At 49.8% G+C, this 26,621-nt stretch overlaps 1 protein-coding gene across 1 annotated transcript in view; it reads left to right on the top strand.

Annotated features, from left to right (window-relative positions):
- The first annotated feature begins 23,655 nt into the window (after positions 1-23,655).
- LOC149460822 (uncharacterized) overlaps positions 23,656-26,621 on the top strand; it is a 41,749-nt gene continuing 38,783 nt past the window's right edge. The window contains exons 1-3 of the mRNA XM_089679257.1: positions 23,656-23,879; positions 24,035-24,170; positions 24,628-25,525. Coding sequence (XP_089535383.1) covers positions 23,745-23,879; positions 24,035-24,170; positions 24,628-25,525 — 1,169 coding nt within the window. The 5' untranslated portion in view covers positions 23,656-23,744. The remainder of the gene's footprint in view (positions 23,880-24,034; positions 24,171-24,627; positions 25,526-26,621) is intronic.

Genomic DNA, 26,621 nt, shown 5'->3' with positions numbered 1-26,621 from the left:
GGACAGACACAGAATTGTTACTGAGGGCCACAGAACTGTTACTTAGGGCCACAGAATTGTTACTCGCACAGACACAGAATTGTTACTCGCACAGACACAGAATTGTTACTGAGGGCCACAGAACTGTTACTTAGGGCCACAGAATTGTTACTCGCACAGACACAGAATTGTTACTCAGGGACAGACAGAATTGTTACTGAGTGCCAGAGAATTGTTACTTAGGGCCACAGAAACGTTATTAGGGCCACAGAATTGTTACTCAGGGACAGACAGAATTGTTACTGAGTGCCAGAGAATTGTTACTTAGGGCCACAGAAACTTTAGTTAGGGCCACAGAATTGTTACTCAGGGACAGACACAGAATTGTTACTGAGGGCCACAGAACTGTTACTTAGGGCCAAAGAATTGTTACTCGCACAGACACAGAATTGTTACTCGCACAGACACAGAATTGTTACTCAGGGACACAGAACTGTTACTGAGGGCCACAGAACTGTTACTTAGGGCCACAGAATTGTTACTCGCACAGACACAGAATTGTTACTCAGGGACAGACACAGAATTGTTACTTAGGGCCACAGAACTGTTACTTAGGGCCACAGAATTGTTACTCGCACAGACACAGAATTGTTACTCGCACAGACACAGAATTGTTACTGAGGGCCACAGAACTGTTACTTAGGGCCACAGAATTGTTACTCGCACAGACACAGAATTGTTACACAGGGACACAGAACTGTTACTGAGGGCCACAGAACCGTTACTTAGGGCCACAGAATTGTTACTCGCACAGACACAGAATTGTTACTCGCACAGACACAGAATTGTTACTCGCACAGACACAGAATTGTTACTCAGGGACACAGAACTGTTACTGAAGGCCACAGAACTGTTACTTAGGGCCACAGAATTGTTACTCGCACAGACACAGAATTGTTACTCGCACAGACACAGAATTGTTACTCAGGGACACAGAACTGTTACTGAGGGCCACAGAACTGTTACTTAGGGCCACAGAATTGTTACTCGCACAGACACAGAATTGTTACTCGCACAGACACAGAATTGTTACTGAGGGCCACAGAACTGTTACTTGGGGCCACAGAAACGTTAATCAGGGACACAGAATTGTTACTGAGGGCCACAGAACTGTTACTTAGGGCCACAGAATTGTTACTCGCACAGACACAGAATTGTTACTCGCACAGACACAGAATTGTTACTGAGGGCCACAGAACTGTTACTTGGGGCCACAGAAACGTTAATCAGGGACACAGAATTGTTACTGAGGGCCACAGAACTGTTACTTAGGGCCACAGAATTGTTACTCGCACAGACACAGAATTGTTACTCGCACAGACACAGAATTGTTACTCGCACAGACACAGAATTGTTACTCAGGGACACAGAACTGTTACTGAGGGCCACAGAACTGTTACTTAGGGCCACAGAATTGTTACTCGCACAGACACAGAATTGTTACTCAGGGACAGACACAGAATTGTTACTGAGGGCCACAGAACTGTTACTTAGGGCCACAGAATTGTTACTCGCACAGACACAGAATTGTTACTCGCACAGACACAGAATTGTTACTGAGGGCCACAGAACTGTTACTTAGGGCCACAGAATTGTTACTCGCACAGACACAGAATTGTTACACAGGGACACAGAACTGTTACTGAGGGCCACAGAACCGTTACTTAGGGCCACAGAATTGTTACTCGCACAGACACAGAATTGTTACTCGCACAGACACAGAATTGTTACTCAGGGACACAGAACTGTTACTGAAGGCCACAGAACTGTTACTTAGGGCCACAGAATTGTTACTCGCACAGACACAGAATTGTTACTCGCACAGACACAGAATTGTTACTCAGGGACACAGAACTGTTACTGAGGGCCACAGAACTGTTACTTAGGGCCACAGAATTGTTACTCGCACAGACACAGAATTGTTACTCGCACAGACACAGAATTGTTACTGAGGGCCACAGAACTGTTACTTGGGGCCACAGAAACGTTAATCAGGGACACAGAATTGTTACTGAGGGCCACAGAACTGTTACTTAGGGCCACAGAATTGTTACTCGCACAGACACAGAATTGTTACTCGCACAGACACAGAATTGTTACTGAGGGCCACAGAACTGTTACTTGGGGCCACAGAAACGTTAATCAGGGACACAGAATTGTTACTGAGGGCCACAGAACTGTTACTTAGGGCCACAGAATTGTTACTCGCACAGACACAGAATTGTTACTCGCACAGACACAGAATTGTTACTGAGGGCCACAGAACTGTTACTTGGGGCCACAGAAACCTTAATCAGGGACACAGAATTGTTACTGAGGGCCACAGAACTGTTACTTAGGGCCACAGAATTGTTACTCGCACAGACACAGAATTGTTACTCGCACAGACACAGAATTGTTACTGAGGGCCACAGAACTGTTACTTGGGGCCACAGAAACGTTAATCAGGGACACAGAATTGTTACTGAGGGCCACAGAACTGTTACTTAGGGCCACAGAATTGTTACTTGCACAGACACAGAATTGTTACTCAGGGACACAGAATTGTTACTCAGGGACACATAATCGTTTAATTAAAGAGTATGTCAGACAACATGCAGAGGAGTGGCAGAGGAGGCAATGTTTTAGGAGCGAGCAGACGTGGCAGCAGAGGAAGGGGTCGAGGCAGCACTATTCGCAGCCAGAGGCCAGTGCTCCCGGTGTCATCCAGCGGTCGTGTCTCCACCGACAACCCTGCCGTCATCGATTGGTTGGCTCGGTCGTCTTCCTCTTCCCAGGTCACCTCTGACACCTACAGCCAACGGTCGGTGGGTACGTCAGACACAACCGTTAGTTGGCATGGCCCGGGACCAAGCCCACTGAAATCACGTGTCCTCTACCTGCCCCTGTCCTTTGGTGTTCCCTCACCAAGCGAAGTATCGCATGCTGTGGGCTCAGCCCCACTGTACAGTGAGGAAGAGCTAACAGAGGGCGGTCAGGAACGGGGGGAGACATCCGCCTTTTCAGCAGCCAGGCGAAGAAGTAGTGGCGAGGAGAGTGGCCCGGTAGCCGGTCTAGAGACAGGTCTGTCTCCTGACCCAGACACAGCCGAGGGGGCTAGTAGTGAGGCGGAGACCCTACTTGATGATGAGGAGGTTGATCGCACTTGGCAGCCTCGTCGTCATCAGGCAATTTCTTCCGCATCATCAGGAGAAGAGGGTGGCAGCTTGGCAGTGAGCGAAACAGTCGGTGGGTTGCCCAGGAGACAGCAGCAGGGTCGCAGCAGTGTCAGTGGAAGCAGTGTCAGTGGAGCCAAACGGCCACGGAGTAGAGCACCAGCTCCACTGCAGCCTACCACCACGGCCAGTAGTGGTGCCGGTGTGCACGGAGGAAGCAGCAGTCAGCCAGTGAGGAGTATCGGGGGCAAAGTTTCCTACTCGGCGGTGTGGCAATTTTTCGTCAAGCCGCCCGAGGAAGTAAACGTAGCCGTATGTCGACTATGTGGCCAGAAAGTCAAGCGTGGCCAGGGGGCCCATGTTGGGACTACAGCGTTGCGGCAGCATATGCAGCGTCGCCATTTGGTGGCCTGGGAAAACCGTGATAAAGATACGGCGGTTCTGCCCGCCCCAGCCCCCGCTCCATCACCCGCTCCGTTACTTGCTCCGTCACCCGACGTCAATTGCCCTCCATCAGCCAGTCAAGGCTCCAACACCTCTGCTGAGGGGAGTTGTCGCTCGTTGGCATCTTCCGCTCGTTCAGATGCTCCTTCTCCTGCTACTCCTCTTCACGGATTCCGTCAGCAGTCTTTCTTGGAATCCGTTTCCAAGAGACAACAGTTTGCGAGCACGCACCCGACGGTGCAAAAGCTGAACGTCCTCCTGTCCAAGTTGCTGGTGCTGCAGTCCCTCCCTTTCCAAGTGGTGGACTCAGCACCTTTCAGAGAAATGATGGCTTGTGCCGCGCCGCGGTGGAGAGTGCCAAGCCGTCATTTCTTCGCCAAAAAGGCAGTGCCAGCCCTGCATTCACATGTAGAAGAGATGGTGGGCCAGTCTTTGAGCATGTCGGTCTCTGCCAAAGTGCACGGCAGCGCCGACGTGTGGAGCTGTAACTACGGTCAGGGACAGTACATGTCATTTACGGCCCACTGGGTGAACGTGGTGCCGTCACAGCCGCACCAGCAACTTGGACAGGTCACGCCGCTTTTGCCTCCACGTTTGCACGTCCTTGGTCCGGCAAAGATGTCCGCCTCTACCACCTCTTCTTCCGCCGTGTCCTCAGCCGCCACCCCCGTGCCAAGTCCCATTACCCGACCGGCATATCACATGTGCAGGGCGCAACGGTGTCACGCTGTTCTGCACCTGGTATGCCTTGGCGAACGTAGTCACACAGGGGAGGAACTTCTCAGTGTAATGAACAGAGAAATCGACAGATGGCTGTCTCCGCGCAAACTGAAAATCGGAACCATGTTGACCGACAACGGAAAGAACATGGTGTCTGCTCTGCGTCAAGGAAGGTTGTGCCATGCGCCATGCATGGCTCACGTGTTCAATCTGGTTGTCAAGCGGTTCCTAAAATCCACCATCCCACTGCAAGACATCCTTAAAATGTCACGTAAACTTTGCATGCATTTCAGCCATTCCTACACCGCAAAGAACACCCTCCTTGAGCTGCAGCGGCAGAACGGAATTCCACATCATCGCCTGATCTGCGACGTTGCAACAAGGTGGAATTCAACCCTACACATGTTAGACCGCCTTTACGAGCAGCGAAAGGCCATCACCGATTTCCTGATGTTACAAGCGGATAAAGGTACTCCCCTGTGTAACTTCGATGTCAGCCATTGGCAGCTCATGCGTGACACCTGCCGCTTGCTCAGGCCCTTTGAGGAGGCCACGCTATTCGTGAGTCGGCAGGACTATGGGATGAACGACGTCATTCCTCTGTTGCACGTCCTTGAACAAATGCTGTTAACAATGGCTGGTCAGGGTGCGGTAGACGTGGCGCACAGATCTCAACGCCACATGACCCCTGTGGGGGCAGGACAGGAAGAAGAGGAGGAGGTAGAGGAGGACATTTGTGCTCAGGAATTATTGAGTGAAATGGGTGGTTTTTCCACTCAGCGGACAGGAGTGGAGGAGCAGGAGCATCTGGTAGAGGAGGAGGAGGAGGAGACAGAGGACCCAGATGCACCGTGGCAGTATGCTGTGGAGATGGAGGCAGGGAGTCCCTCGCATTCCTTGGCACAAATGGCCCATAGCATGCTCGGTTGCTTGCGTAGCGACAGCCGAATAATAACCATCAGACAGAGGGATGACTTTTGGCTGTCCACCTTGTTGGACCCTCGCTACCGTTCAAAAATGGTGGCCTTTTTCACACCTGCTGAGAGGGAGGCCAAAATAACGTACTATAAAAACCACCTATGTAGTCAGTTGGTCTCTGCCTTTGTGCGCCAACGTCCATCCTCAGACACTGTGGGCCCTGTGCGTTCGCGTTCCGCTGCCATGGCAGCAGGGGAGGGGTGGGGTGGTAGGAGCAGTGGCAGCTCCACCAGCAGCGGCTGCCTCAGTCTGCAGTCGATGATGAGTAGCTTTCTTCACCAGCGCAGTGAGGAAACTACTAACCAGCCGCAGCAGCAGCAGCAGCAGCATCAGGTGGACCTGGAGCAGGACCTCAAACAACAGGCTTGGGCCTACTTGGACAGCACCCTGCCAACCGAGGTAGACAATCCCCTTGACTACTGGGCAACGAAACTTGACCTTTGGCCCCAACTAGCTGAATTTGCCCTTGAAAGGCTGTCATGCCCGGCCAGTAGCGTGGCATCGGAGCGCGTGTTTAGTGCGGCAGGAGGTATTGTAACTCCGCGGAGGACACGACTGTCCACCCAAAGTGTGGAGAGACTCACGTTTGTGAAAATGAATCAGGCGTGGATTAGTCTGAATTTCAAACCACCAGTTCCTGACACAACTGACTAAATCCGCCATGAATCATGCCTCAAACATGTGCCACTTTGAGGTCTCCTCACACACTGCTGGTGTGTTGAATTTTTTGACATAGGGTGCTGGCAGATTATGGGCCTCCTATAGCTGCTGCCAGGCCCCTAATCTGCCATGGGCCCTTATATACCGCCTCCTCATGCTGCTGCCAGGTCCAGAGTCTCTCATGGGTCCCTGTACGGCCTCCCATTGCTGCTGTCTCCATCGCCACACTCTGCCATGTGCCACTTTCAGGTCTCCTCACACTGCTGGTGTGTTGAATTTTTTGACATAGGGTGCTGGCAGATTACGGGCCCCCCTATAGCTGCTGCCAGGCCCCTAATCTGCCATGGGCCCCTATATACTGCCTCCTCATGCTGCTGCCAGGTCCAGAGTCTCTCATGGGTCCCTGTACGGCCTCCCATTGCTGCTGTCTCCATCGCCACACTCTGCCATGTGCCACTTTCAGGTCTCCTCACACTGCTGGTGTGTTGAATTTTTTGACATAGGGTGCTGGCAGATTACGGGCCTCCCATAGCTGCTGCCAGGCCCCTAATCTGCCATGGGCCCCTATATACCGCCTCCTCATGCTGCTGCCAAGTCCAGAGTCTCTCATGGGTCCCTATACGGCCTCCCATTGCTGCTGTCTCCATCGCCACACTCTGCCATGTGCCACTTTCAGGTCTCCTCACACACTGCTGGTGTGTTGAATTTTTTGACATAGGGTGCTGGCAGATTACGGGCCCCCTATAGCTGCTGCCAGGCCCCTAATCTGCCATGGGCCCCTATATACCGCCTCCTCATGCTGCTGCCAGGTCCAGAGTCTCTCATGGGTCCCTGTACGGCCTCCCATTGCTGCTGTCTCCATCGCCACACTCTGCCATGTGCCACTTTCAGGTCTCCTCACACTGCTGGTGTGTAGAATTTTTTGACATAGGGTGCTGGCAGATTACGGGCCTCCTATAGCTGCTGCCAGGCCCCTAATCTGCCATGGGCCCCTATATACCGCCTCCTCATGCTGCTGCCAGGTCCAGAGTCTCTCATGGGTCCCTGTACGGCCTCCCATTGCTGCTGTCTCCATCGCCACACTCTGCCATGTGCCACTTTCAGGTCTCCTCACACTGCTGGTGTGTTGAATTTTTTGACATAGGGTGCTGGCAGATTACGGGCCTCCCATAGCTGCTGCCAGGCCCCTAATCTGCCATGGGCCCCTATATACCGCCTCCTCATGCTGCTGCCAGGTCCAGAGTCTCTCATGGGTCCCTGTACGGCCTCCCATTGCTGCTGTCTCCATCGCCACACTCTGCCATGTGCCACTTTCAGGTCTCCTCACACTGCTGGTGTGTTGAATTTTTTGACATAGGGTGCTGGCAGATTACGGGCCTCCCATAGCTGCTGCCAGGCCCCTAATCTGCCATAGGCCCCTATATACCGCCTCCTCATGCTGCTGCCAGGTCCAGAGTCTCTCATGGGTCCCTGTACGGCCTCCCATTGCTGCTGTCTCCATCGCCACACTCTGCCATGTGCCACTTTCAGGTCTCCTCACACTGCTGGTGTGTTGAATTTTTTGACATAGGGTGCTGGCAGATTACGGGCCTCCCATAGCTGCTGCCAGGCCCCTAATCTGCCATGGGCCCCTATATACCGCCTCCTCATGCTGCTGCCAGGTCCAGAGTCTCTCATGGGTCCCTGTACGGCCTCCCATTGCTGCTGTCTCCATCGCCACACTCTGCCATGTGCCACTTTCAGGTCTCCTCACACTGCTGGTGTGTTACATTTTTTGTCATAGGGTGCTGGCAGATTACGGGCCTCCCATAGCTGCTGCCAGGCCCCTAATCTGCCATGGGCCCCTATACCGCCTCCTCATGCTGCTGCCAGGTCCACAGTCTCTCATGGGTCCCTGTACGGCCTCCCATTGCTGCTGTCTCCATCGCCACACTCTGCCATGTGCCACTTTCAGGTCTCCTCACACTGCTGGTGTGTTACATTTTTTGTCATAGGGTGCTGGCAGATTACGGGCCTCCCATAGCTGCTGCCAGGCCCCTAATCTGCCATGGGCCCCTATACCGCCTCCTCATGCTGCTGCCAAGTCCAGAGTGTGTCATGGGTCCCTGTACGGCCTCCCATTGCTGCTGTCTCCATAGCCACACTCTGCCATGTGCCACTTTCAGGTCTCCTCACACTGCTGGTGTGTTCAATTTTTTGACATAGGGTGCTGGCAGATTACGGGCCTCCCATTGCTGCTGCCAGGCACGTAATCTGCCATGGGCCCCCGTACCGACTCCTCATGCTGTGACGTTGCAACAAGGTGGAATTCAACCCTACATATGTTAGACCGCCTTTACGAACAGCGAAAGGCCATCACAGATTTCCTGATGTTACAAGCGGATAAAGGTACTCCCCTGTGTAACTTAGATGTCAGCCATTGGCAGCTCATGCGTGACACCTGCGCTTGCTCAGGCCCTTTGAGGAGGCCACGCTATTCGTGAGTCGGCAGGACTATGGGATGAACGACGTCATTCCTCTGTTGCATGTCCTTGAACAAATGCTGTTAACAATGGCTGGTCAGGGTGCGGTAGACGTGGCGCACAGATCTCAACGCCACATGACCCCTGTGGGGGCAGGACAGGAAGAAGAGGAGGAGGTAGAGGAGGACATTGGTGCTCAGGAATTATTGAGTGAAATGGGTGGTTTTTCCACTCAGCGGACAGGAGTGGAGGAGCAGGAGCATCTGGTAGAGGAGGAGGAAGAGGAGACAGAGGACCCAGACGCACCGTGGCAGTATGCTGTGGAGATGGAGGCAGGGAGTCCCTCGCATTCCTTGGCACAAATGGCCCATAGCATGCTCGCTTGCTTGCGTAGCGACAGCCGAATAATAACCATCAGACAGAGGGATGACTTTTGGCTGTCCACCTTGTTGGACCCTCGCTACCGTTCAAAAATGGTGGCCTTTTTCACACCTGCTGAGAGGGAGGTCAAAATAACGTACTATAAAAACCACCTATGTAGTCAGTTGGTCTCTGCCTTTCTGCGCCAACGTCCATCCTCAGACACTGTGGGCCCTGTGCGCTCGCGTTCCGCTGCCATGGCAGCAGGGGAGGGGTGGGGTGGTAGGAGCAGTGGCAGCTCCACCAGCAGCGGCTGCCTCAGTCTGCAGTCGATGATGAGTAGCTTTCTTCACCAGCGCAGTGAGGAAACTACTAACCAGCCGCAGCAGCAGCAGCATCAGGTGGACCTGGAGCAGGACCTCAAACAACAGGCTTAGGCCTACTTGGACAGCACCCTGCCAACCGAGGTAGACAATCCCCTTGACTACTGGGCAACGAAACTTGACCTTTGACCCCAACTAGCTGAATTTGCCCTTGAAAGGCTGTCATGCCCGGCCAGTAGCGTGGCATCGGAGCGCGTGTTTAGTGCGGCAGGATGTATTGCAACTCCGCGGAGGACACGACTGTCCACCCAAAGTGTGGAGAGACTCACGTTTGTGAAAATGAATCAGGCGTGGATTAGTCTGAATTTCAAACCACCAGTTCCTGACACAACTGACTAAATCCGCCATGAATCATGCCCCAAACATGTGCCACTTTCAGGTCTCCTCACACACTGCTTGTGTTTTCAATTTTTTGACATAGGGTGCTGGCAGATTATGGGCCTCCCATAGCTGCTGCCAGGCCCCTAATCTGCCATGGGCCCCTATATACCGCCTCCTCATGCTGCTGCCAGGTCCAGAGTCTCTCATGCCATGTGCCACTTTCAGGTCTCCTCACACACTGCTGGTGTGTTCAATTTTTTGTCATAGGGTGCTGGCAGATTACGGGCCTCCTATAGCTGCTGCCAGGCCCCTAATCTGCCATGGGCCCCTATACCGCCTCCTCATGCTGCTGCCAGGTCCACAGTCTCTCATGGGTCCCTGTACGGCCTCCCATTGCTGCTGTCTCCATCGCCACACTCTGCCATGTGCCACTTTCAGGTCTCCTCACACACTGCTGGTGTGTTCCATTTTTTGTCATATGGTGCTGGCAGATTACGGGCCTCCCATTGCTGCTGCCAGGCCTGTAATCTGCCATGGGCCCCCGTACCGCCTGGTCACGCTGCTGCTGGGTCCACAGTGTGACATGGGTCCCTGTACCGCCTCCCATTGCTCCCACTCTGCCATGTGCCACTTTCAGGTCTCCTCACACTCCTGCTGGTTTCCATTTTGTCATAGGTTGCTGGCAGATTACAGGCCTCCCATAGGTGCTGCCAGGCCCCAAATCTGCCATGGGCCCCCGTACCGCCTCGTCACGCTGCTGCTGGGTCCACAGTGTGACATGGGTCCTTGTACCGCCTCCCATTGCTCCCACTCTGCCATGTGCCACTTTCAGGTCTCCTCACACTCCTGCTGGTTTCCATTTTGTCATAGGTTGCTGTATGGCCTCCCATTGCTGCTGCCTCCACCGCCACACTGTGGCTCCAAACACTGGTTTTGGCCCCGTGACTGGCCAAATGAGTGAAGTGTGCGGTGATTCTAAGATCGACGGCACTCATCTGCATGTCATACTGAGTGACAGTATTATTTCTCTTCCCCAGCAGACTCCAAGGGCATTTAAATTAAAGGTACAGTGTTCTGCACTAATATTAAGTCTCTCTGAAGCCTAGAAACACCCTTTTTTAAGTTAAATTCACAGCGAATTTATTCGACTCGAATCGAATATTGTCCACGAATTCGCCGAATCAGTCGAATCGAATTTTTCATTTCTTCGCTCATCTCTAATTAGGATCTCTGACACTTTTCCCTCTTCCCCAATATCATCTAACTGGACATATTCACCAGAATGGATCAGCACAGGAGTAGGATCTCTGACACTTTTCCCTCTTCCCCAATATCATCTAACTGGGCATATTCACCAGAATGGATCAGCACAGGATTAGCCTCTCTGACACTTTTCCCTCTTCCCCAGAATAGATCAGCACAGGATTAGCCTCTCTGACACTTTTCCCTCTTCCCCAATATCATCTAACCGGGCATATTCACCAGAATGGATCAACACAGGATTAGCCTCTCTGACATTTTTCCCTCTTCCCCAATATCATCTAACTGGGCATATTCACCAGAATGGATCAGCACAGGATTAGCCTCTCTGACACTTTTCCCTCTTCCCCAATATCATCTAACCGGGCATATTCACCAGAATGGATCAGCACAGGATTAGCCTCTCTGACACTTTTCCCTCTTCCCCAATACCCCCCTGAAGATTGCTGTGATATACCGGCCTCCTGGATCTATACCCCGCTTCCTGGATGACTTCTCCTCCTGGCTACCCTTCTTCCTCTCCTCTGAGCTACCCACCATCATCCTTGGGGATTTCAACATCCCTGTCAACCTCGACAACCCAGACACAGCCCGTCTCCTCCACCTAACCTCCTCCTTTGCACTTGCACAGTGCATACAATCCACCACCCACTCCGACGGAAATATCCTGGACCTTGTCTTCTCCAACCGCTGCGCCCCCCACAACCTCACTAACACACCCTTTCCTCTCTCTGACCACAACCTGATCACCTTCTCTATCTCCTCGTCCTCCAACGCCTACCCCTCCAAATGTCACACTACTACCAGCCGTAACCTCCGCAACCTTAACCCTGCCCCCCTCCACTCTGCAGCTGATCAACTCCACGACCGCATCCTCCCCCTGTCCTGCCCCGACTTGGCTTTGACCGCCTACAACAATGCGCTCTCAACAGCCCTTGACTCACTAGCGCCTTTAACCACACGCAACATCAGACCCCGACCGCTCCAGCCCTGGCAGACTGATCACACCAAAACCCTCAAACGACAAAGTCGTGCCCTGGAACGACTATGGCGCAAAACCAAATCCCAACAAGCCTTCACCCGCTATAAATCTGCCTTCCGCACCTACACCTCCTCCCTCCATGCTGCCAAACAGGCCTACTTCTTGACCCTCATCAAGGCCCTCTCCTCCAATCCTCGCCGACTCTTCTCTGCCTTCAACTCTCTACTCTCTCCACCCCCACCTCCACCCAGCACCTCACTCACTGCCCTTGAGATTGCCAATCACTTCAAAAACAAGATTGACACAATTCGCAAGGACATTGCTGCAACTCACACGCCCTCTCAACCCATCCCCTCTCACACAGCTACCCCCTCATCCCCCCTCCCCCTCGACATAACCCGCAGGGACTTCGTCGCTGCTCAAACTCCCTCCAACCCCCTTCACCCTCACTCAGCTACCCCCTCATCACCCCTCTCCCACGGCCCCACCACTGCTCTGACCTCCTCTTCCACCCCACCCTACATTCCTCATACTGAAGCTCCCCCCACACTCCGCACCTTTGCCCTTACTACCATCGAGGAAGTCTCCAAGATCCTCTCTGATGCCCGCCTCACCACCTGCCCCCTCGACCCTATCCCCTCACAACTCCTACGACCTTCCTCCTCCTCCATCCTACACTCCCTCACCCACATCTTCAATCTCTCCCTCTCCTCAGGCACTTTCCCCTCCCCTCTGAAACATGCACACATCACCCCCATACTTAAAAAGCCCTCCCTGGACCCCAATGACCCAAACAACCTCAGACCCATCTCCCTGCTCCCATTTACATCTAAACTCCTCGAGCGCCTAGTCTACACCCGCCTATGCTCTCACCTCAACGACAACAACCTCCTCGATCCCCTACAGTCCGGCTTCCGTCCCCTACACTCCACCGAAACTGCCTTACTCAAACTCTCCAACGACCTGCTAACAGCCAAAGCTAATGGCCACTATTCAGTGCTCCTACTCCTTGACCTCTCTGCGGCCTTCGACACAGTCGACCACCCCCTCCTCCTCAAAATACTACACTCCCTCGGCCTCAGAGATTCTGCTCTCTCCTGGCTCTCATCCTACCTGTCACAACGCTCATTCAGCGTTACCTATAATGCTACCACCTCCCCCTCACTCCCCCTCTCTGTTGGGGTCCCTCAAGGCTCTGTCCTCGGGCCCCTTCTCTTCTCCATCTATACCTCCTCCTTTGGCCAACTCATACACTCTCACAGCTTCAACTACCACCTCTATGCCGACGACACACAAATCTATCTCTCAACCCCCCACCTCACCCCCTTGGTCTCAGCCCGAATCACACACCTACTGAGCGACATATCAGACTGGATGTCGCTCCACTTCCTTAAATTGAACCTCTCCAAAACCGAGTTTCTTGTCTTCCCCCCAGCCCGGACCCCACCCCCCATTGACTTCTCCATCACATCCAACAACGCTACCATCAAACCCGCCCTGCAGGCCAGAGTACTGGGTGTCATTCTGGACTCCAACCTATCCTTCCAGCCCCAAGTCCAATCTTTAACAAACTCGTGCAGACTCCACCTCCGCAACATCGCCAAAATCCGCACGTTCCTAACCCCAGAAACCACTAAACAGCTCATCCACTCCCTCATCATGTCACGACTCGACTACTGCAACTCCCTCCTCACTGGCCTGCCTCACCGCTGGCTATCCCCGCTTCAGTCGATCCTGAATACGGCTACCAGACTCATTCACCTTTCCAACCGCTCTGTCTCCGCCACCCCCCTCTGCCAATCCCTCCACTGGCTTCCGATTGCACAACGGATCAAATTCAAAATCCTAACACTGACGTACAAAGCTGTCCACCATACTGCCCCGAACTACATCACTGACCTAATATCCAAGTACCGCCCAGCACGCACACTCCGCTCCTCACAAGACCTCCTTCTCTCTAGTTCCCTGGTCTCCTCCTCCCATGCCCGCCTCCAGGACTTCTCCAGGGTGTCACCCATCCTCTGGAACTCCCTGCCCCAACCCATCAGATTATCACCTACTCTCCTCTCCTTTAGGCGCACCCTGAAAACCCATCTCTTCAGGGAAGCCTACCCCATCCCCTGCTAACTTGCCGACCTCCTCCACTCTTCCTACCACTCCATCCCCCACAGCTATCTCCTCCTGTGCCACCACCCCCTCCCTCCTAGATTGTAAGCTTGAAAGAGCAGGGCCCTCGATCCCCTCATGTTTTGCATTGTATTGGTACTGTTCTGTCACATGTTCTGTCCCCCTTTGTAATGTACAGCGCTGAGCGAACTATTGGCGCTTTATAAATACTGTATAATAATAATAATAATAATAATAATATCATCTAACCGGGCATATTCACCAGAATGGATCAGCACAGGATTAGCCTCTCTGACATTTTTCCCTCTTCCCCAATATCATCTAACCGGGCATATTCACCAGAATGGATCAGCACAGGATTAGCCTCTCTGACACTTTTCCCTCTTCCCCAATATCATCTACCTGGGCATAGTCACCAGAATGGATCAGCACAGGATTAGCCTCTCTGACACTTTTCCCTCTTCCCCATCTTCCTACTGTAACCCACCTACCTACCCTTGGCTCCCACTCCTCCATACCACCATCCTTCTTTTGACTGGCCCCAGCCAGGACATGATGGGTGAAGACCAAACTCCTTCTGTAGACCCAAAATCCGAGAAAACAAACTCGCTCATGTCTTTCACAATAGTATTTGTCCCTGTAATGAATACATAGAGCCGGATGACCACTGAACCATTTAGCACTCATTGATGATATCGTTAACACGATCTACAGTGAAGGAAATGTGTATTTGATCCCCTGCTGATGTTGAATGTTCGCCCCTCACAAAGAAATGATTGGTCTAAAAATCGAATGTTCGGTGTATTGTAACACTGAGAGACAGAATAGCAACAACAAATTCAGCAGAAATGCGTCTAACAAATGATGACTGATCTGCATGTTCATGAGGGAAATAAGTATTTGATCCCCTTCACAAAACATGACTTAGTACTTGGTGGCAAATCCCTTGTTGGCAATCACAGAGGTCAGACATTTCCTGGAGTTGGCCCCCAGGTTTGCACACATCTCAGGAGGGATTTTGGCCCACTCCTCTTGGCAGATCCTCTCCAAGTCATTAAGGTTTGGTGGCTGACATTTGGCAACTTGAAATTTCAGCTCCCTCCACAGATTTTCAATCAGATTAAGGTCTGGAGACTGGCTAGGCCACTCCAGGACCTTAATGTGCTTCTTCTTGAGCCACTCCTTTGTTGCCTTGGCCATGTGTTTTGGGTCATTGTCATGCTGGAACACCCATCCACGATCCATTTTCAATGCCCTGGCTGAGGGAAGAAGGTTCTCACCCAAGATGGGTTCCTTCATTGTATATGGGGATTAAAAAATGTGAACACTGCTTAAATACAATTTTTTTTTATAGATTATCCAAGGAATGTGGAAGAGCACATTGGGAGCCTGCTCAGTCTATAGAGTAGCAGATCAGGTTCAACTTGTCCCCTCCCTAGCCATTCATGGCCTTAGTCATTGAGGACCCTATGATTAGACTTGTAAATGGGTGAAGTGCAGTAGAGGGCTGCGGCTAGAGAGAGAAGCTGACGCCGATCTGCTACTCTACAGCCCGGAAGATTTCCTGGTGCACACTTCCATATTCCTTGGCTATATCATTGTATCGTGCAGGACGGGCACTTTGGAGGCTAGCCCCTGGAAGTGTTTTGGAATCAATGTTTTGCATATGTAAGCTCGGAGCAACGCTTTTTGTTTATGTGGGTCACAATGTTATTATCACATACCTGAGCATGAGGTGATGAGGTTGGCCTCTCTTGTATCTCCAGTCCAGGCTGAAACAGATAGTGCCAGGGGACAGGAGGAACACAAGTACCAGTAGATGTTGATAGCACACCTTGCCTCTAGAGATGTAGGCTTGATAGAGCTGGCAGGGCATTGGGTCAGAAACAGAAGTCCTGCAAGATGGACCAGCAAGAGTTAAGGAGGATCTCCACGTAGACTGCAAGTTTACAGAGCATGGTGGCAGGAACCCACTTTTTTGGCTGGAGCAGATGCAGATAACAGCCAGGGCAGGAACTCGGTAGTAATGTGGCCTGGTATGGTTCAGGAGGGGGGGCATTCGCTCGTCCCTCCCCTTTCCTGACCTTCAGGGCAGCATGCTCGGAAAAGGATGTGGTGTGGATTTTGGGGGGACCACCATGCCATTTTTTAAATAAAATGTTGGTGTGGGGGTTCCCCTCAAAATCATACCAGACCTGAAGGGCTTGGTATGGATGGGGAGACCCCACGCCATTTTTTTGCAAAATTTTTAATTGTCGGCAATTCTTTTTACATTCAGCTGTCAGCGGGGAACCCCACTGACAGCTGAAACATTAAACAATATTTCACTACTAAAATACCGCATGACTTCATATTACAACTCATTAGTAACTGAGCGGTATCTTACCACATACTCAGATGTGGTGAGATACCACTTAGTGAACTGTCCTGGTATCCATTTCCTCTCTCCCCGGACCCCACATTCACTATATCCGCTGTCCCCGGACCCCGCATTCACTATATCCGCTCTCTCTGGACCCCGCATTCACTATATCCGCTCTCCCCGGACCCCGCATTCACTATATCCGCTCTCCCCAGACCCCGCATTCACTATATCCGCTCTCCCCGGACCCCGCATTCACTATATCCGCTCTCCCCGGACACCGCATTCACTATATCCGCTCTCCCCGGACCCCGCATTCACTATATGCTCTCTCCCCGGACCCCACATTCACTATATCCGCTCTCCCCGGACCCCGCATTCACTATATCCTCTCTCCCCGGACCCCGCATTCACTATATGCTCTCTCCCCGGACCCCACATTCACTATATCCGCTCTCCCCGGACCCCGCATTCACTAGATCCAGTCTCCCCGGACCCCGCATTCACTATATCCGCTCTCCCCGGATCCCGTATTCACTATATCCGGTCTCCCCAGACCCTGCATTCACTATATCCGCTCTCCCCGGACCCCGCATTCACTATATCCGCTCTCCCCGGACCCAGCATTCACTATATCCAGTCTCCCCAGACCCCGCATTCACTATATCTGCTCTCCCCGGACCCCGCATTCACTATATCAGCTCTCCCCGGACCCCACATTCACTATATCCGCTCTTCCCGGACCCTGCATTCACTATATGCGGTCTCTCAAGACCTCACATTCACTATATCCGCTCTCCCCGGACCCCGCATTCACTATATCCGCTCTCCCCGGACCCCGCATTCACTATATCCACTCTCCCCGGACCCCACATTCACTATATCCGCTCTCCCCGGACCCCAAATTCACTATATCCGCTCTCCCCGGACCCCGCATTCACTATATCCGGTCTCCCCGGACCCTGCATTCACTATATCTGCTCTCCCTGGACCCGGCATTCACTATATCTGCTCTCCCTGGACCCTGCATTTACTATATACGCTCTCCCACAGTACACACAGGACATGGAAATGCAATTTTTTTAGTAAATATAAACTGCTAAATGCCTTTTCTCATCAGCAGTATACAGCAGTCTTGTGACTTCTATCAGTGTCCAGTAGAGCACTGGTTAAAGCTTGTAGGAGGAGCTTTCTTTCTGTTCTAGGAGGATGCAGAACCCCTTACCTCTGTCTGGCCTGTGCTTATCACATGCATTCCCCCAAGAACAAAAATCTCTTTCTAGCAATACACACCAAACTGAGCATGTGTATGTGGCTACGGGTTCTGTCTGTCTTATCAGGAGATAAGACGTGGACATTTAAACAAGAGGAGAAGCGGAGAAGACAGGATCAAACAGCCTTTTTACACAATGCAGAGGATTAACCCCTTAGGTCCCACAGTGAGTATAACAAGCATACTTTACTGCATATACAGACTGATTGTACTGCGGTGGGTTTAGTAACACTTTAAAGGAGAATTAATTAAAAAAAAGATTAATTAAACCCACAAGTGCTTTTTTTACCACTACTATTCCTTTATACCAGCTTTGGAATTTACAAATGCAACAATTTAGAAACTGGATGAAAGGTTTAGCACCGGGAAACATTTTTTGAAAGTCAAATAGTGCATTTTATATAAACAAATGAGGAGGAAAGAGGGACTTTGTTCCAAATCAGGACAGTTCCTAGAAAACAGGGACAGCTGGGAGCTATGTATACAATACACACCCAGCACAAGGCCGGGGTCACACTACCAGACGCTTCTCAGGGCTGCAGTTCCCATGAGCTCCACAAGGTGGGGATCTCACTTCTACCCAGACAGGAAGTCTCTATGGAATAGACAGGAAGTGATGTCAGGTACAGACAGGAAGTGATGTCAGGTACAGACAGGAAGTTCTGGGTGAGAGGTGAGTGGGGAGGAAGTGGAGAGGAGACGTTGGTGGAAGTGGCAGCAGAGGAGGTAATAAGATGTTATTTCCTATTTACACCCAGTAACCCCCCCGTCATGTCCGTCCTCTTCCTCCATAGTCACGTCCGTCCTCTTCCTCCATAGTCACGTCCGTCCTCTTCCTCCATAGTCACGTCCGTCCTCTTCCCCCATAGTCACGTCCGTCCAATTCCTCCATAGTCACGTCCGTCCTCTTCCTCCATAGTCACGTCCGTCCTCTCCCTCCATAGTCACGTCCGTCCTCTCCCTCCATAGACACGTCCGTCCTCTCCCTCCATAGTCACGTCCGTCCTCTCCCTCCATGGTCACGTCCGTCCTCTCCCTCCATGGTCACGTCCGTCCTCTCCCTCCATGGTCACGTCCGTCCTCTTCCTCCACGGTCACGTCCGTCCTCTTCCTCCATGGTCACGTCCGTCCTCTTCCTCCACGGTCACGTCCGTCCTCTTCCTCCACGGTCACGTCCGTCCTCTTCCTCCACGGTCACGTCCGTCCTCTTCCTCCACGGTCACGTCCGTCCTCTTCCTCCACGGTCACGTCCGTCCTCTTCCTCCACGGTCACGTCCGTCCTCTTCCTCCACGGTCACGTCCGTCCTCTTCCTCCACGGTCACGTCCGTCCTCTTCCTCCACGGTCACGTCCGTCCTCTTCCTCCACGGTCACGTCCGTCCTCTTCCTCCACGGTCACGTCTGTCCTCTTCCTCCATAGTCATGTCCGTCCTCTTCCTCCATAGTCACTGTGACGTCTTTTATCTCCAGCAGATGATGATACACACATATATAGTGTGGGAACCCAGATTAACCCCTTCAGGGGCAGAACATTCCCCCACTTCCGGGGCCGGAACATTCTCCTCATTGTGGAGATGGGTCACCTTAGCAATCTCCTGTAACAAGGGATGAGATTTGGGTTGTGCAGAAATTTGACCCCAATTTCAAGGATTCTGATTTTGATTCACTTTATGGGTGATTAGTTTTGGCGCTCAGGTTCTGATCTGGATCCCGACATGAAGTGAAACAAAACAATATGTATACCTTAATGCCTCGCCCTCCAGAGGATTTTCCCCCCTTCCTGATCAGGCCATTTTTTTGCGTTACGGCGCTGCGTTACTTTAACTGACAATTGCGCGGTCATGCAATGCTGCACCCAAATGAAATGTATGTCGTTTTTTTCCCTGGAATTCAGCTTTGTTTTGGTGGTATTTATTTTTGCACTATGAAAAAAAAGACCAACAATTATGAGAAAAAAACAATATTTTTGACTTTTTGCTATAAAACATGTCCAGTAAAAAAATGTTAAAATCAAATTTCATCCAAAATATATTCTGCTCCATGTCTTTGCTAAAAAAAAATCCCAATACGTGTAAATTAGTTTGTTTACGTGAAATTTATAGCATCTACAAATGTCGGTATATATTCTGGGATTTTTTTTTTTAATTTTTACTAATAATGGCGGTGATTAGTGACTTATAGTGGGACTGTGGCAGACATTCTGACACTGGGGGGGGAACTGACTTGGTGACACTGCGGATCACCGATCAACGGAAAAGAGCCGATGACGTTGGCTCTGTCATGTGATCAGCTGTGTTCAATCACAGCTGATAGCATGTAAATAAGAAAAAAGTCGGTTATCGGTGTTCCTCTCCTCGCGAGACGTCACGCTGGGAGGACGTCATGACGTCATTTACATATGTAAATGGTTTTCAAACCACATGTGAGGTATCGCCACGTACGTCAGAGCAAGAGCAATAATTCTCGCACTAGACCTCTGTACCTTTACACTGCTAACCTGTAGAGATTTTTAAAACATCACCCATGGAGATTTTTAAGTACCTCAGTTTCACACCATTCCATGAGCGTGCGCAATTGTAAAGCGTGACATGTTGGGTATCTAGTTGCTCGCCGTAACATCCTCTTTCATATTTTACAAAAAAAAAGGGGTATAGTGGGTTTTTTTTTTTTAAATCAAAGTGTATTTTTTTTCCAAAAAATATATATTAATTTTTCAAAACTGCGCATTTCAATTTCTGTTTTTGACCAAGTACATTTTGAGTTTTCATCACCAGAATTTTCATTTCAGTGCACAACTAAAATGAATATAGCTAATCTTCCAAAAAAAAACTTAAAAAAATATGAATCGAGCAACAAATATATGAAATGAATCTGAAAATACGAACAAAATTCTATGATTTACCTAACGAATGAATCTGAAGCAAAACAAATTTTTCCGTCATCTACATTTCAACCAGGTACTAATGACAAGTGCCGGAGACAAGAGAAAGGCATGACAGAACTTCAAGATGGCCACCAAAGCTGAAATAGGAGATAAAGGTGGACAGTTCAATGGCTGCTGTGAGCCCATACTTTTATAGTGAAGGGGCAGGGTTATCAATTTCTTCATATTGTTGGCTCCTCCAAATCAGTTGACCAAAGGCTAAGCAATGCATTATGGGTTGTTCCAAATTTAGTGCTCGCAAACAAACAAAAAAGGGTCTCCATGAATGTGCTGCCTTGTATTACACAAGGCATTCCTTAGCATTCAGCAGCGTCTGTCCCTTTTAAGGCCAGGGACTTCCTGTTTGCTAACTTGGGAGGAAGTGACCTCATCTCTTCAGACTGAAGAAATTCTATGATGAGAGTAGATGTGGGATGCTGTTCCCTCTTCATATATGGGCTTGATTAGACCCCCAAAGTCTGTAAGTACCCTTCCTATGTACTGTGGAATGTTATGCATATAGCTAGGAAGTTAGATGTGTACTCATGTCTGTTTATATTTCAGTTTTACCATTCATTCATTCATTCTCACATTGATTTATTCACACTTCATGTACTATGTCACATGTTATCAGTAAAAGATCATCGGTTATCAATCATCGACTCTTTACTGTGTGGACATCAAAGGTTATACTGCCTGTTACCCTCTGTAACCCTTTCATAACTGCAGAGAAGGCAGGACAATGAACATGATTTTTCAGGGAATCACGCTGAACAGGAGGTTGAGGCAAACCTGAATCTCATTCATATATATCCCCTCCACTGATGTGTTCCTATTGAACGAGTTCTCAGCATCCATTCACTATCACCAACCCCAACACACTGACAGTATGGCCGCTGTCAAACCCCACCTAGATTTGGGGACAAACCCTGTGAAGTCTGCAGCCTCTGGCGCTGCATTTGGCTGTTCATACAAACCCAAATCTTGTTCAGAGGACAAGAACAAAGCCTTACTTTAATGAAATGAGTCAAATAATAGTAGATCGGGGTGCTGCAGTCTATTGGCAAATAAATTGAGAAAAAGAAAAATTCCAAAGCCAAAGTACGCTGTGCCTAAGTACAGTATACTACTGCTTATGCTGTCCCCAAAAACTGCTGGTCCCTTCCTTAGGCTTCCACCAAACCTGTAATGTAAAGGATGTATGTATTCCCCATGTTCTCTTCAAAGCTGTGTGAGAAGTTCCATCCTAAAACCCTCCAAATTCCACAGCCAAAGTACGCCCTGCCTAATAAATATATTGCTGCCGACCTTGTCCCTGCTAAAAATAGGCAAAAATAGTTTGGAGACCCAACAGACTTCACTTGGAAAATGTTATTTCTGATCAGATAGGTAGGACAGGATATAACAGGTGTGTAGGGAGCGAGAAACCCAACAAACACAAAATAACCCAAGCTACACGTGTCCCCAGGTGCATTAACCCCTTACATCCCCATCCTAATATTGTAGAACCAACACAATCCAGATAATTCTGTGCTATCTGTCTACAGAGAAACCCACAAAGATCACGTGACCACATCAATGAGGATGGAGGAGGACTGGAGTCACATGACTGAGAAGATACTAAACCTCACCCTGGAGATCATCTACCTGCTGACTGGAGAGGTGAGGAGGATTCTGGGAGGACACATGACATCACTCTTATCTTTATTAATAAAACACAGACCTGACCGGAGAGGTGAGGAGGATTCTGGGAGGTCACATGACATCACTCTTATCTCTATTAATAAAACACAGACCTGACCGGAGAGGTGAGGAGGATTCTGGGAGGACACATGACATCACTCTTATCTCTATTAATAAAACACAGACCTGACCGGAGAGGTGAGGAGGATTCTGGGAGGTCACATGACATCACTCTTATCTCTATTAATAAAACACAGACCTGACCGGAGAGGTGAAGAGGATTCTGGGAGGTCACATGACATCACTCTTATCTCTATTAATAAAACACAGACCTGACCGGAGAGGTGAGGAGGATTCTGGGAGGTCACATGACATCACTCTTATCTCTATTAATAAAACACAGACCTGACCGGAGAGGTGAGGAGGATTCTGGGAGGTCACATGACATCACTTATCTCTATTAATAAAACACAGACCTGAGAGGTGAGGAGGATTCTGGGAGATCACATGACATCACTCTTATCTTTATTAATAAAACACAGACCTGACCGGAGAGGTGAGGAGGATTCTGGGAGGTCACATGACATCACTCTTATCTCTATTAATGAAACACAGACCTGACCGGAGAGGTGAGGAGGATTCTGGGAGGTCACATGACAGCACTCATCTCTATTAATAAACCACATACCTGACAGGAGAGGTGAGGAGGATTCTGGGAGGTCACATGACATCACTCTTATCTCTATTAATAAACCACATACCTGACAGGAGAGGTGAGGAGGATTCTGGGAGGTCACATGACATCACTCTTATCTCTATTAATAAAACACAGACCTGACCGGAGAGGTGAGGAGGATTCTGGGATTCTAACATGATATTCGTATTGGTTCCCCAATACAGAGATTTCCTCTTCTGAAGTCAGGTGATCATATGACCATCACAGTGCCTCCATGTGACTCCCTAAACCCTGAGAGACACAACATGCAGAAGATTCTAGAAGTCACCAAGAAGATGATGGAGCTACTGACAGGAGAGGTGAGCGGTGCCGGGAATTCTGGGACATTCTCCAGTAACAGACAAGGGATGTGTCTGGATGGTGACTGTATCATTGTGTGTGTCAGGTTCCTATAAGGTGTCAGGGTGTCACTGTCTATTTCTCCATGGAGGAGTGGGAGTATTTAGAAGGACACAAGGATCTCTACAAGGACGTCATGATGGACAATCAGCCGCCCCTCACATCACCGGGTAAGAGGAGACTTTATTGTAAAGGAGAGAGCAGTACGGAGGATCCACCTAGATCCCCCATCATCTGATAAACACATAGAAACAATGGATTCAGTCAGTGTGTGTGTTTCCTACAGATGGATCCAGTCATGGGAACCCACCAGAGAGATGTCCCCGTCCTCTGTATTCCCGGGATTCCACACAGGAAGGTCACACCATCCCTCACCATCATCAGGTAGATGAGGAGCAATCACCGATAGTTGAGATTTATGCAAAAGCATGTCTGTTATAATGAATGTTTCTTTTTTTTTGTTCAGAGTGGAAACCTCTCGTATTATAACATTGTTGTTAAAGAAGAGTATAAAGAGGAGGATGAGGAGTATGGAGTGATGGAGGAGTTTTCAGAAGGACACGAGGATATGATGGAGCCACCTAATACCAGGAACCCACCAGAGAGATGTCCCCGTCCTCTGTATTCGCAGGATTCCACACAGGAAGGTCACACCATCCCTCACCATCATCAGGTCGGTGGAGTTGAGGGACTGGAACATAAAGTGATGGAACACTCTGACATGTGGAGACGATGTGTGGACTCTACAAGATGAGATTTTCTATGTGATCTCACATCATAAATCCTTCTATATTACAGATGTTATTTTTTGTCATTCTGTTGGTTTAGGGTAAAGATCTGATGAACATGAAAGATGAAGGCGAAGAAGAAGAGATGTATGTGAGGGATGATCAGCAGTCTATAGAGGAGGATGGAATAACGGGGACATTTATAGAGGAGGACACTCCTACAGAGATCAGCACAGGTGAGCCAGAATATGTTCTTCTGTTATTATTGGATGGTCCCGAGTAAAGTGGGAGACAAGTGATATCAGCCAGTTAGGATGAGCTTAAGTTTCGGTCCAAACACAAGTTCAGCAATGTAAGCAAAGAAGCAAAATCATGTGAGAATTGTGGAGTTTCCCTCATATTTCATACTAGGCCCTTCAGGTCTGGTATTCAATGAATACGTTCCCAATGCAAAAATGAAGAAAAAAAAGTTGCCACCCCCCAAAAAATCCACCATGTCATATGCCTGACAATCTCTTGCCTGTTAGACTAGAGATTAGCCAGGACAGCTTCACCAGCTCCTATTGACTTCCAACACTTAGATGTTTGGATCCAGCATCAAACATTTACTCATGTTTACCATAATCTGCTTGAACCAAACCCATGTGTTTTCGTCTCATCACTACTATTGGTCATGTTTTTATCTTTTTCCAGGACACGCCATTGGGAAACCCTCAAATGATCGTCTCACTTTATCTCTAAGCTACAAAATGGAAGACAAGGATATCGCACGATATCGTGCAGGAGAAAGGGCATTGATCTCAACTATGGATGGTGGACTTCACAGCATAGATAGTCCATTGAATCCCTCTGACTCTGAGCAGCCTCGTACTGTGAGGGATGGTGCTGGAATTCAGGTGGAGGAGGAATTTTCCTGCCCTGAATGTGGGGAAAGTTTTAGCTCTGAATTAAGTCTTAATGTACATCAGAGATCTCACACGGGGGAGAAGTCGCTTTCCTGTTCTGAATGCTGGAAATGTTTCACACGGAAATCAGAACTTATTAGACATCAGAGATCTCATACAGGGGAGAAGCCTTATTCCTGTGCCGAGTGTGGAAAAAGTTATACACAAAAATCAGCTCTTGTTATACATCAGAGATCTCACACAGGTGAGAAGCCGTATTCCTGTCTAAAGTGCGGGAAATGTTTTTCGAAGAGGGCCCTTTTAACTGCACATCAGAGGTCTCACATGGTGGAGAAACCGTATTCCTGCGCTGAGTGTGGGAACAGATTTTCACAGAAATCAGCCCTTGTTGCACATCAGAGATTGCACACGGGGGAGAAGCCGTATTCCTGTCCTGAGTGCGGGAAATGTTTTCCATGGAAATCACAACTTGTTATACATCAGAGATCTCACACAGGGGAGAGGCCATTTTCATGTCCTGAGTGTGGAAAATCCTTTTCACAAAAGTCTGGTCTTAATAAACACCAGATATGCCACTCACAGGAGAAACCTTATTCCTGCCCTGAATGCGGGAAATGTTTTTCAAGAAAAAACATTCTTAATGTACATCAAAGAAGCCACCAAAAAATTACTTCTTTCTCACTCTAGTGTAGACTCATCCTAATAGACAAGGATCTCTCCTGTGGCAAGCCCACGTCACCTTAACATACAGCTGATCACCAAGGATGTGGTGTCAACTTAGTAGCCTCTCAAATTGCTTCCCTATTTCTGGGATGGCATGGCTATGGAAGGGAAGGGAATTACATGCTTCCCCATTTCCAATGCATGGTCAAGGAGGATGAGTGATCTATCTTCACCTGGGCTTGACAGCTATTTGAGCCAACTGGGCCAGGGCTTGACAGCTGAAAGGGTTGTCTGGGCTTGGACTTGACTTTATGAGTGAGCTAGCTGCACCTGGGCTAGATGGAGAAATGGGCTAATTGGGTTTGGCCTTGACAGACAATTAAGCTGGCTTGGGTTGGCATGAAAAGTGGGGATAGGGCTAGATGGGTCTGAGCTCGAATTATTTGGGTGGGCTAACTCGACCTTGGCTTGACAGCACGCTGAGGTGCTTAGGCCTGGTCTTGGTCTACTAGGAAATGAAGCTGAATGATCTATCTTCACCTGGGCTTGACAGCTATTTGAGCCAACTGGGTCAGGGCTTGACAGCTGAAAGGGTTGTCTGGGCTTGGACTTGACATATGAGTAAGCTAGCTGTACCTGGGCTTGATAGAGAAATGGGCTAATTGGGTTTGGCCTTGACAGATAATTAGGCTGGCTTGGGTTGGCATGAAAAGTGGGGATAGGGCTAGATGGGTCTGAGCTCGAATAGTTTGGGTGGGCTAACTCGACCTTGGCTTGACAGCACGCTGAGGTGCTTAGGCCTGGTCTTGGTCTACTAGGAAATGAAGCTGAATGATCTATCTTCACCTGGGCTTGACAGCTATTTGAGCCAACTGGGTCAGGGCTTGACAGCTGAAAGGGTTGTCTGGGCTTGGACTTGACTTTATGAGTAAGCTAGCTGTACCTGGGCTTGATAGAGAAATGGGCTAATTGGGTTTGGCCTTGACAGATAATTAGGCTGGCTTGGGTTGGCATGAAAAGTGGGGATAGGGCTAGATGGGTCTGAGCTCGAATAGTTTGGGTGGGCTAACTCGACCTTGGCTTGACAGCACGCTGAGGTGCTTAGGCCTGGTCTTGGTC

This window comes from Staurois parvus, unplaced genomic scaffold (assembly GCF_062004578.1).
Source record: "Staurois parvus isolate SC_StPar_1 unplaced genomic scaffold, SC_StPar_1.0 ptg000221l, whole genome shotgun sequence".
NCBI lineage: Eukaryota > Metazoa > Chordata > Amphibia > Anura > Ranidae > Staurois > Staurois parvus.
Note: the sequence above shows the minus strand (reverse complement) of the source record. Positions and strands in the feature narration are given on the sequence as shown.